At 38.6% G+C, this 13,385-nt stretch overlaps 1 protein-coding gene across 1 annotated transcript in view; it reads left to right on the top strand.

Moving 5' to 3' along the window:
* Positions 1–13,385, top strand: part of Yme1l1 (YME1 like 1 ATPase) — a 34,574-nt gene that overhangs the window by 6,936 nt on the left and 14,253 nt on the right. The window contains exons 4-8 of the mRNA XM_048461253.3: positions 50–148; positions 1,252–1,361; positions 6,068–6,218; positions 8,687–8,770; positions 12,590–12,672. Of these exons, the coding sequence (XP_048317210.1) occupies positions 50–148; positions 1,252–1,361; positions 6,068–6,218; positions 8,687–8,770; positions 12,590–12,672 (527 nt within the window). The remainder of the gene's footprint in view (positions 1–49; positions 149–1,251; positions 1,362–6,067; positions 6,219–8,686; positions 8,771–12,589; positions 12,673–13,385) is intronic.

Here is a 13,385-nt window from a genome sequence, read left to right as displayed (position 1 = left end):
TTGCCTTGGCTTGACAACTGGAGAATAACTTCTTGCATTTTCCTTGCAGGTCACTTAGATATGTTCAGTACTCTGCGTTCCTCTAACTTGTACAGACAATATCCAAAAACTCTTCGAAGCATTTGTTCAGATCTTCAATATTTTCCAAGTATGAAACAACTGTTTATTTTGAAAAATTTGAAAAGTATATTTAATAAGACTTGTTTTTGTTAATGGTGGTAATTAAGTATCTATTTATAGTATAATGAACTTAAAAAGTAGTTGTGATTATTAATTTGGTTAATTCTGTAATTTTTGTGACAGATTTCATTGTGTTAACCTAGACAGGCTTGTAACTTGTAGTCTTCTTCAGCCTCTTCTGTGTTGGAGGTTACAGATATATGCCACCATACTTGGCTTTATGAACTTTTGAAAATAAAAGTATTTCTTTTTTATGGTTTATTTAACTTTATATATATATGTATATATATATACACATATATATCCTGCACATCATATATTTACATTATGATTCTTAACAGTAGAAAAATTACAGTTACCAAGTAGCAGTGAAATAATTTTATGGTGGGGTCTCCACAACATGAAGAAATGTATTAAAGGGTTGCAGCATTAGGAACTGTCATACTGATGTAAATGCTTCTATTTCTAGGAGAACTTAAAAATAATACCAAACTGGGAGTCAGTAAGGATGGGCTTTGGTACTTGTCTTAGTTTGGCTTTTGTTGCTATGATAAAACACTGACCAAAAGCAATCTAAGGAAGGAAATTGTTTATTTGGCTTACAGGTCCATCATTGAGGCAAGTCAGGGCAAAGCAAAAGCACAAATCTGGAGGCAGGAACTGATGCAGATGCCATGGAGTTGTCCCAGGGTTTCTCTGTTGTCTTTCTTATGTAAGCCAGCATCACTTGTCTGGTAGTGACAACATTCTTTGTTGGACTGAACCCTCTCACGTTTTTCTTTAAGCCAATACTTGAAGACTTGCCTCTAGGCTAGTCTTATTTCTCATTTGAGGTTCTTTCTTATTATATTGTGAAATCCTCTTACTTTTTCCTCCTCTCAACATGAAGTTAAATGTTCAAAGTTCTTGAAAAAAAGGGTAATAGAAAAAGGTGAAGCACATTGAAATGTCAGCTTAAATAACTTTATCTAGAACTTGGATTCTATTGTGATGTACCGTTATGAGTCAGACTTTACACTTGATCATTTTCTCTTGCTATAGCTACCAAGTAATTGGTACCGTTTTGTTCAGTTTTCACACAGTCTCGGGGCTTTAAAACTTTGAAATCAAGGACACGGCGTTTGCAGTCTACTTCTGAAAGATTAGCAGAAGCACAGACTATAGCACCATCCTTTATGAAGGTAATTAGTTATTTGTGGTTTAGAAAGTAATAACTAACAAATACTGGTACATCAAAACCTTTAAGTATCTCATTTTCTGGTTGGTGGAGCACCCATCACTTCTGTCTACCTACAATAATTAACTACTTGTGTATTTGTTGTGCCTCTAAAACCTTTAAAAATGTTTTTGTTTTTGCTTTTATTCTTGACAATGTCATACATGTATACAGTGAAGTATGATATCCACCCCCATTCTCTGCTTCAGCCATCTGAAGCATCTCCTTCAGCATGTCTGCCTCCCAAACTCATGTTTGGTTTTTTGTTTTGTTTTGTTTTTTGTAGCCTACTAAGTCCAGTTAGTGTTGCTCATATATGTATGGGTGTGGGCGTATCCACTGGAGCTTGAGAAGCCTACCAGAGGCCACATCCTCAGAAAAGGAGGTGGGCTCTGGAGATTGTCTACCTCGCCTATGTCAGAATTTTGATTGGCTTGTTCTTGTGCAGGTGATCTCAGTTGCTGTGAGTTCATGAAAGTTATAACCATGTCATACCCCAAGACAGCATTTCACAGCATTCCTCCTTATGTGTTGGTTCTTAAATTCTTTCTGCCTTTTCCTCCATGTTCCCTGAGCCTCGCTGGAGGAGGAGTGTGCATGATACAGAATTCCTGTCTAGGGATGAATAATCAGTCTCTTCTTCTTAGTACTATTACAGTTTTGTATTGCTGCATTGACTACTGTGCTGTGCAAAAAGAAGTTGACCAAGGTTGAAAGCAGGCCAGGTCTATGTGTATAAACATAAATTAATATTTAGAAGGTGGTGTTTGGTGACACACACCTTTAATCCTAGCACTTGGGAGGCTTTGCGTGGTGAGTTGACATTGGAACATGCAGGATCTAGATCTGGTTAAAACCACTGATATACTTACTTTCTCTCCTAACCACCTACATTGCACCTTTCAACACTGAAAACTAGCAATTAGGGATGAACTTTATCAGTCATTTTGAGATTGATTTTTCTATATCCTGTGTCCAAGGTGTGCAGTATCTTCCGCAGTTGAGGTTTGCCTTGTGGGTAACTAAGTTAGTTTGAAATTGGTATACTAGCTACTGGTTTTTCATAAGACTTTTGCATACATCCTTGGTTTTGGTTAATCCAACAACTCCCTCCTCTCCCCCATCCATTTGCTCATATCTGGTTAAGTCTTTAGCCTTTACTATCCTCCCCTCTTCATTCATTTCATATGTGTTTTATTATACCTCCAAATATTTTTAATTGACCTGTGAGTTTATAGCTTTCCATATACTTCATGTTAGCCCTCCTTCCATTCCCAGCTTTTCCCCATACTCCTGTGCCCTGCCCTGTTAGAGCTTTTGTGCTGCCGGTGTTCCACCTTTCTCCTTTTACCTACTCTTCCTTAAGGTATGGTAGTTTTCTCCCAACTCCCTTCCTCCCAAAAGGCCCCTATTTGGTTTCTTGGTTTCTACTTGGACTTCAAGTTAAATACATAAAACAAGATTTATAGCTCGAATCTGCATAATGGAGAGAGAACATGGCTTTTGTCTTTCTGGGTCTGTTACCTTAGTATAATTTTTTTCAATTCCATACATTTAACTACAAATTTCATTTGCCTGTATAACTGAGTTCACTGTGTATATGCATCATATTTTTCTTTTTTCTTTTTTTGAGATATGGTTTTCCTACATATCCCTGACTATCCTGGACCTCACTATGCATACCAGGCTAGTGTCAAACTCAGAAGAGATTCACCAGTCTCTGCTTCTCAGGTGCAGGGGTTAAATGCATACACCACCATGCCCAGTCCACGTTTTTCTATCCATCCATTAACATGTGGTTGAATCCATTTCCTTACTGTTGTAAGTTGAGTAGTAATGTAACTATTTCTGTAGGCCGGATATAAAGTCAGTTGGGTCTATGCCCATGGCATATAGTTCAGCCATGTGGCAGTTGTAGTTTTAGTTTTTGAGGGTTCTCTAGATTGATACCCAGAGCGGCCATCCTAGTTCCTGTTTCCAGCAGTAGTGTGGGAGAGACCCTTCTTGCCCACATCCACACCAGCATTGTTGTCATTTGTAGTCCTCAAATCTTAAAGTCCTTTCAGTTTCCCTTTCCTTGATGACTATGCACTTTTTAAAGCATTTAGGAACTGCTTATATTTCCTTTGAGAATATTCTGTCCAGTTCCTTCCATTGCCCAGTTTTTAATTGGACTGTTTATTTTCTTAATGTTTGGTATTTTGAGTTCTTTGACCTGTTCTAGACAGTAACTCAGTCAGATAAATTAGACAGTAACTCTGTCAGATAAATTGCTGGTACATTTTTCTCTCATTCTGTGGGCTGCATCTCGTTTGCTTGAAGTCTCTTTTGCTGCACAGAAACTTAGTTTCACAAGATCCTGTTTGTTGACTGTTGTTCTGTGCTACTGGAGCCTCACTCAGAACTGTGGCCGTGTCCACCTACGCAGAAGCGCGGTCCTCCATTCGTCTCTAGCAGTTTCAGGGTATCAAGGCTTAAAGTTCTCGATTCACTTAGGTTTGAATCATGTATAGGATTAGAGATAAGGTTTTTGTTTTTTTATATATGTTGTAGTCCAGATTTTCCAGTACTGTCTGAAAAAGCTGTCCTTTTTCCAGTGTACCCTAATAAGTATCATTGGGAAAGTGGTGATCCTAGGGATTGAACCTATGTTTCATGGTTTCTAGCCAGGTGATCCTACCACTGATCTATACCACTAACCTGAAATGTTTTGTTTGGGGTTTTTTTGTTGTTGTTGTTAGTGTTTTGTTTGTTTGTTTGTGGGGGTGTCTTGCTTTTTAGAGACAGAATCTCAGTCTGCTGCACAGGTGATTCTGGATCTCAATGTGTAGCCTAGTCTGGCCTCGAACTTAAGACAATTCTTCTGCTTCAGATTCCCATATCTTATTACAAGTGTGAACCACTTTGCCCAGCTAACATTTCTTAAATCTTTTCCTTCATCCTTGTTGCACTGCCGTTCATAGACACTTTAACATTTCATTGCCTCAATTATTCTAGCAAGTACTCATTTGATACCTTTGCTTCTCTTTGTAGTTGTATTTGGATATTTTTTTTACTCTCTGCTCTTTGGGGACCCACTACCCAGCTCCCAAATAATCGCACATAGTCTTACTTGTGAATGCCCAACTTAACTTGGCTTTTTGCTAACCAGTTCTTCTTAAATTATACCACCTACCTTTTGCCCCTGGTCTTTTACCTTTCTCTATTTCTGTATATCTTTCCATCTTATGCCGTGTCTGGCTGGGTAGCTGGCCCCTGACATTCTCCTCTCCTCCTTTTCTCACTACTCTTTTTCTTCTATTTAATCTCTTAAAGAGCAGCCTGTCTGTCTCCTGCCCAGCTATTGGTCATTCAGCTCTTTATTAGACCAATCAGGTGTTTTAGGCAGGCAAAGTAACACAGCTTCACAGAGTTAAACAAATACAATATAAAAGAATGCAACATGTTTTTTGCACTATTAAATAAATATTCCACAGCATAAATAAATGTAACACATTTTCAGCTAATATTCCACAGTATATATTCTTGCTACTTTAAATCTTGCCTCCAAACTGTATCACTACTCTTTCTTAAATAGTAACCTAATTAATTTGAATATTCTACTTTCTTACCCAACTCAGTCTCATTTAACAGAGTGTTTTATTGTACTTATTGACCATTTTTCTGTTCTCAACCTTGCATATGCTGGTCACTAAATACCCTTATTCTCTAGGCATTGACTCTTACCAGATTTTTTTGGACATTATTTTATATTCTTTCAAATTGTTCATTCATTATGTTTATTCCCTGTGTGCATATTTGGTTTTGTTTTGCTTTGGGGTGTGTGTGTGTGTGTGTGTGTGTTTGTGTGTGTGTGAGAGAGAGAAAGAGAGAGAGAGAGAGAGAGGGTTTGCGTTAGCTCAGGCTGGCCTTGAACTCATAATCTTCCTTTTCAACTGCTGCAATTATAGACCTATGACATGGTGCCCGCCTATATGACTTTCAGGAAGGAGGGTGAGAAGGTTGGAGACATGGGTGGTCTCATAGCCCACACTATATTCTAACTCTTTGTGTATCTAAGGATTGCCTTAAACTTAGGATTCCCCTCTCTCAGCCTCTCATGTGCTAGCATTGCATATGTGTGCTGACAAGTCTAGTTTATGTAGATCTAAACTGAAGATCTCATGTATGCTAAGCAAATATTGCCAGCTAAAATATATCTCCAATCCTGTACGTGTGGTCTTGATGTCCCATTCTCCTGACATTTTGGTTGCAAGCCTCGCCTTTAATGGCTGAGCTGTCTCTCTGGCCCCAGTGTCTCATTTTCAGTAAGGTATTTCTGTTTTTTACAGGTAGCATTTATTTTTACAGGTATGTCATATCTACTGTTTCTAGCAGAATATCAAAATTATTTATAAAGTGTACCCATTTGATTTTGTTCAATAGACAGAAAATCTTCAGAACACTGCCTTATGTTTGCATCTTTATTTATTTTCTATTTTAGGTTTTTTGAGCAAGGTTTCTCTATATAGCTCTGGCTGTCCTTAAACTCCTTTTGTAGAACAGGCTGGCCTCGAACTCACAGAGATCTGCTTGCCTCTGCCTCTAGAGTACTAGGAGTAAAGGCGTGCACCACCACTGTTCGTCCTTTTTGTATCTTTATAACTCTGCTGTATTTTCTTTCATTTTTAGGGATTTCTGTTGCGGGACAGAGGAACAGATCTCGAGAGTTTGGACAAACTTATGAAAACTAAAAACATACCTGAAGCTCACCAAGATGCATTTAAAACTGGTTTTGCAGAGGGTTTTCTCAAAGCTCAAGCTCTCACACAGAAGACCAATGGTATGATAGAACATAGGCAGGGGACCAATGGTATGATAGGGCATAGGCAGGGGACCAATGGTATAATAGGGCATAGGCAGGGGACCAATGTTATGATAGGGCATAGGCAGAGGACCAATGGTATGATAGAACATAGGCAGGGGACCAATGGTATGATAGGGCATAGGCAGGGGACCAATGTTATGATAGGGCATAGGCAGAGGACCAATGGTATGATAGGGCATAGGCAGGGGACCAATGGTATGATAGAACATAGGCAGGGGACCAATGGTATGATAGGGCATAGGCAGGGGACCAGTGGTATGATAGGATATAGGCAGAGGACCAATGTTATGATAGGATATAGGCAGAGGACCAATGGTATGATAGAACATAGGCAGGGGACCAATGGTATGATAGGGCATAGGCAGAGGACCAGTGGTATGATAGGACATAGGCAGAGCAGCTGAGAGGATGCTCCGTCCTCTGTGTAAAGTTACAAAACATTTCTTAATTTTTTAAAAAATTATTGTGTGATGTGATTCATGTGTGAAGGTAAGCTGCTTGTACACAGCATGTATGTGGAGATCCCATGACCTTTGGAAATTGCTTCTTTCCTTCTACTTTGATTCCTTCCCCTGTGGATTCCAGTAGTCAGACTCAGGTTGTCCGGTTTGCTCACAGGCTCGTTTACCTGTTAAGCCATCCCACTGGATCACAGAAACTTTTCTAAGATAATCAGCCTTAACATTGGTCATGGTCTACTGTAAAGCTTACGATTGTTTAAAGGTGGAAATAGAAATAAAAAAGAAGGATAGAAATTGTGCCTTAGTAGATCCAGGATTGTTAGGAAAAGTTATGGCTACTATCTAATTTTTGACAAAAGTAAAAAACATGCATTAGAAAAAAGTTAACCTTTTTAACTAGTGATGCCGAGAGAAATAAATTTTCACATAGAATAATGAAATGGGATTCTTATATTTCACCTTATACAAAAATTAATTTAAAATGTAAGATCTAAAACTCAAACCTCCAGAAGAACACACAAATAACAGCACTTTAAGGTGGAAGTTCAGGAAAGGGTTTTCTGAGAGGGACTCCAGCAGGTGAGGAAGTACACAAGGTGACAAGTGAAGTGTATGAAATTACAAAACTGCCACACAGCAGAAGGAATCAGGAGAGTAAACTTTGCCAATGTCTAGAATCTGTTTAATTCTTATTCACTATAAAACTTAACCATCTGATCAGTAAATGGCTAAATGTACTGAACAGACAGTTCTTAAAGTATATGAAAAAAGTTTCAACTTCATCTACCACCGAGGAAATGCAAATTAAAACTCCATTGAGATTATCTCCAATCAGAAATGGCCGTCATTAAGAAAGGAACAGCTATAGGTAATGATCAGAGAGTGACAGGAACCTTTGTACAGTGCTCATGGCAAGGAGAACTGGTGGAGCCCTTGGGAAAATCAACTTGAAGATTCCTTAGTAGACTAAAAATTGAACTGACTATGGTCCAGCTGTACTTAATGTTTTTGCTATTTTATACAAAGATATCTAAGATTGGCATCAGGATGTTATATGTCCATGTTTACTTCTGCTTTAGTCACAGTAGCTGAGACACTGGAACCAGTCTAAATGCCTATCAACAGACGAAGGTCTGAAAACAGGTGGCATTCATGTCCTGGGATTCTACTCAACTGTAAAGAAGAAAATGTCACTTGCAGGAAAATGGATAGAAGTGGATATTGTCATTTTAAATTTAATAAGCCAGACTGAAAGATATTGCATGTTTATTTTTGTGCAGAATCTGAATTTCTGTGTGAGGATTCATGTACGCGTGTGTGTGCATGCACACATACGTATATATAGATATTTATGTGTATGATAAGTAGTTGCAGGAAGAGTTCTTAATGGAGGGGAAGGCATAAAAAGTGCATGTATTTCACATGCAGAATTGAAATTGAACTATATGAGACACATCTGTATAAATAACTTGAAAGTAGAAGGAACTATTTAGGAGAAGTAAAGGGATCACGTGCGTGAGCGCACACACACACACACAGAGGGAGGGAGAGAGAAGGAGGGAGAGAATAAAACCTTACTCTGTATGCTAGATGGAATTTTTTAATGGCTCACACTCAGTAAACCTGAGAAAAATATACCAGTAATACTGGTTTATTGTTAGCAAGCTTGCTACTTAAATACATGTTAGTCGGAACCTGGGGGCACAGGGCAAGGTGGGTGGTAGAAATGTACTTTCAACTTTTCTGCAAACTTAAACTTTGAAAACAATTGGTTGTTCTGAGGATTTAACCTAGGGCTTCACGCATGCTAAGCAAGCATTCCCATTAGAGAGCATTTATTTTCAGCTTAAAGTCTAATTTATTAACCAAATGCAAAACACAATAATAATCTAGTATTAAAGGTACCATAAAGGTATTATAGTTCATTAATGTCATTTAATTCAAGGCTTTTTCCTCTTCCAGATTCCTTAAGGCGAACTCGTCTGATCGTCTTTGTTCTGCTCCTGCTTGGCATTTATGGACTCTTGAAAAACCCATTTCTTTCTGGTAAAGACTTTTACTTATCTGAGTTTATTTCCTTTTCAAACATCTGGTTTTTGTATTCTTTACTATTGTATCACATGTTTTTCTATCTATCAAATTTTCCTTTTGTAGAACTTGAGGTTACTTTTACTGGGGAAGAATATTTGAAAAGTAAGATAATCCATTTAGTTTGGTTTAAAATACTTAGTGTGCAATTTTGTTTATGCTGGGTTTAAAGTAATGATTTCAAAGTTTTATTTCTGTGACCAGTTGTATCAAAATGGTAAGTTATTAAATGAATAATTTTAAAAATTAGGAGTATCAAAGTTTTTGAAAATGCTGACTTCTGGACCTGACTAGAGCAAGGTTTTATTCTCTCTCTCTCTCTCTCTCTCTCTCTCTCTGAGTATGTGTGCGTGCTTTCTTTTCCTAAACAGTTGCCTTCTACTTTCAAGTTTTTTATATACATGTGCCTCATTCCTAAATCAATAAACCCTAAGCATGTATTATGGCTAGGAACCTCCGTTTAATATATTTCTCATAAGATTTTTATTTACAAAACTTTGATCATCATTGATTTAAAGATTTTCTTACTTTTTGACAAGGTTGAGTTCTAGGATTACTGACATGTAATTACATGTCCAGTTTATGGGGTACGGGGTATCAAGCTCAGGTTTTCATGCAAACTGCATGAACACCATGCCAACAGAGCATTAGCTCAGCTTTGAAAAATTTTGGTTTGAGACAAGAGCTCAATGGTGTAGCCAAGGATGACCTCGAGCTCGTGGTCCTCTGACTAACTCCTGTGTGCTAGGATGACAGGCCTTACTGCCACACCTGCTTTGCTTGTTTTTGCATAGCAGAATAGAAGCTAGGTAGTAGATTGCAGAGTATAGGAGAGCACACTCTCACGGAGTGACAGTAGAGGATGGACAGAGAGATCATGGTGCCAGTCTACGTTTTCGGCAATTTCCATTTCCTATTCAGGTGACTGAGAGGCCCATTTGGGTTGACCTTCCTGAGGAGATAATATAATATATTCTTGTTCTTTTTTTAAAATTTTGAGTGTTTCACCTCATGAATGTATGTGTACACACATGTGCCTAGTTCCTGTGGAGGCCAGAAGGGGGCATTGAGTTCCCTGGAACTGGAGTTAGATGTGGTTGTGAGATGAACTGAACGCAGGTCCTCTACAAGAGCAGCTAGGGCTTAACCACTGAGCCATCTCTCCAGCCCTCTGTGTCCTTATTCTTTATCAGCCTCCAGGGAAATAGTAATCTTGTAAAGTTTGGGTATTTACTGATGACCTTCTGCATAATTCAGAATAAGACTTCCCTCTCATAGTTTTGACCAATAGTAATTCTTCAGTTTTAGTTCTTGGTTATAAAAGCTGCTGAATTTTAATGACCTTCAAGCCTGATAATATCTAACTATCAAACTAGCTACTTAGCAATACCCCTTGAACAATTGAGACCCTAAAAATCACTTAGATGGGTATCTCAGTCTGGCTTAATGTTTAAAATAGGGTATAGACTGGTGTTTAAGATCTCTACACTTAGTTATTTTAAAGCCTTAGAAATCAAAAGAACTTAGATTATGGAGTTATTACTGCAGGGTTATCTGAGGAAGGATCAATAACAGTGAACTAGAGGAATAACAGCAGTTCAGAGACTCACAGGGTGACCAGTGAGATTATAACAGGTGTAACCCATTCCCACCATGAAAATTAATGAGATCCAATTCCAAACCTGATTTTATAAATATCCAGTGTGTGTGTTTGATGGTGTACACCTTTAATTCTAGCAAGAAGCAAGTATATCTGTAAATTGGAGGCCATCCTGTTCTATATAGTAATTTCTATGCCAACCAGATCTACATAGTAAGACTCTGTCTCCAAAAACAAAGTCAATCAAACGAAAAGCAATAATAAAGTTTGTTTTGGTTTCTGGCAATAGTAGGGATGGCGTGGTAACTGGAGATGAACAGGAAGCTGATGATCACATTTCATCTCACAAAAAGCAGAGAATAAACTGGAAGTGGGATAAGGCTTCATGTCCTGAAGTTTCCATAACCTCCCTAAGCAGCATCACCAACTGAGGACTGAGTGTTCAAATACCCGGGCCTATTTGGAATATTTCGTATTTAAACCATCACAGCTGTTAGTCCGCAGAAGGCCCTAATTAGCGCTAACTAGCTTGGCTACAGAGTAGCTGAAAGAGCTCTGTGCTCTAGGGTGAAGATGTGTCCTAGATATAATGTCTTGGGATAGTTGGGCCCTGGGCTTAGACTCAGAGTCTTTGTCACCAAGTATGTTTGTTACTGTTCTCACTGCTGAAACACAGTACCCTAACAAAAGGGTTCCAGGGCACAGTTCATCATGGCTGTAGGAGCTTTAGGTAGCTGGTCGCATTGCAGCTTCAGTCTGGAATCGAGGAAGATGAAATTCTGGTGTTTACTTCACTTTTTGCTCATTGCAGGACCTTCACTTTCATTTCGGCTGTTTTTCCCATCTTGACCCAATTTAGAAACTCCCTCGTAGGCATGCCCAGAAGTATCTCACCTGGATCCTGTCAAATAAACAGTGATAATCACCACAGCATTGAAGTCCCCATTAGTTATTCTAGTTGGAATAATTCTAAATTTTTATTGCTGTGATAAAATACTCTGACCATAAACAACTTGGGGAGAAAGGGGTTTATCTGACTTTCACTTCTATGTCTTATTATTTAGGGAAAGTTAAGGAAGTGTGTGAGCTTTTTCACACAGATCGGGACTACCTGGTTAGGGATGGCACTACTTGCAGTTGGCCGAGCCCTTCTACATCAGCTGGCAATCAAACAGTGCCCACAGATGAGTCTGATCAAGGCAGTTGTAATTGGGGGTTCCTCTTCCCAGGTGACTCTAGGTAGTGTTAAGTTGACAAATCTAACTAGAACATCAGGGTTCAGGCAGAAGAAAATGTTCACACTTAGGAAAAGCATGAGATAATTATAGTCTGACGGCTGTGAATGCCCTACCTGGTGTGTCAGTAGCCCACACTGGGGTGTGATGGGAAACTTTATAAGAACTGAGTCAGTCTTTGTCCTCTTAAAAATTCTAATGTAGTTCTTGTTTTATATTATTGTTAATCTAGTTTTTGTCTGTGCTTTACTGCTGGATATTCAAAACCACTATAGGTGACCAAAATTTAGTCTATTTTCTTTTTATTGTGAAGGCTTCTTAGGGTTACTTTTAGGGACTTAGGGGAGCCTCTTGGCTTCTTTAGTTTTTCCTCCACCCATCTGTACCATCTTCTGGAATGGGTCAGGCTCTGCTGAACACATGTATTCTCATGGAAACATCAGAGACATTCTGCCTGAAATGACCTTTGTATTTGCAGATTGTATGCTAGTTGGAGTCCTGGGGACTTTCCTAGCTCTAATGGAGAGGGCAGTGAATAACTGGAGTTGTTGACTGTAGGACACTTTTAGGGGTGTTCTCTTCTCTCCTGGGATCTTGCTGACCTCATACCATGGGCCAATTATTAACTGTCCTCTAATGCCCCTTTATCTTCATTGGCTTTGATTCCTAAGTATGACTAAGTGCAACCAAGGTCAGTGAGCATCAATCGTGAAGAATGAAGAGCTGTTTCAAATTTGTATTTGTAACATAGATAGGGATTGATAAAAACCCATTTAAAAGTAACTCTAACACAGGAGGAAAACAATTGCTGACTACCCTAAGGAACCATTGGAAATGAGATGTGGCTTTTCTTTCAGGTTAATCTGAGAAACTTAGGCTTCTAAGACATGCAATTTTTCTAGATTTTGATATCAAATACCCACATGTATCTCTTCCTGTTAGTTCGCTTCCGGACAACTACAGGACTTGATTCTGCTGTAGATCCTGTCCAGATGAAAAACGTTACTTTTGAACATGTTAAAGGGGTAAGTTAAGATTTTTTTTTGCTTTCTTTGTAATTTACCTTATTGATAGTCTGCATTGGGTTTCCATCTGGTTAAACCAGTTGTCCCAAGCTTTTTTTGCAATTTAAGGCTATGAGCCCTGTTTGAATTGCAGAAAGGGAACAGTTGAGGAAGGTATTGGAATGATGATTATTTAAAACTTGAGTCCTCAGTATGGCAGGCCCTTCCTATTCTGATTTGAGTTTTTGCGGCTAGAAAGATGGTCTAGTGGTTAAGAGTACTTTCTTTTCTTGATGGTACTCCCCATCCCCACATTGAGTAGCTCATAACTTATAACTCTTGCCCCAGTGGATCTGACTCCTGTTCTGACCTCCATGAGCACCTGACTCAACATACACATGCCCCACACATACACCATCAAAATGATAGTCAGTCTTTAGAAAACATAAAATTCTTGTTGAGCTGTTTTTGGTTGGGGTATTTTAAGTTTTTGTCTGCAGTGGGGATGAAGGAATGTCTGAGTATAAAACTAGAGACAGGCAGAAAACTACACAACATTCGTTAATGAAGTAGCTTCTGACAAATGTAAATTCATAGGAGCAAAGTAACTTGTAGGTTTGCTATTACACAGTTTTCTCAAGTCTTAAGAAATGTACATAAGAATCATTTCTTGCCCAGGATTTTTGAGTATGTAAGTACGTTTATATGGAGCTGCTTTAAAAACTAAGAACTGT

Source organism: Myodes glareolus, chromosome 14, assembly GCF_982192425.1.
Source record: "Myodes glareolus chromosome 14, mMyoGla1.1, whole genome shotgun sequence".
Lineage (NCBI taxonomy): Eukaryota > Metazoa > Chordata > Mammalia > Rodentia > Cricetidae > Myodes > Myodes glareolus.
Note: the sequence above shows the minus strand (reverse complement) of the source record. Positions and strands in the feature narration are given on the sequence as shown.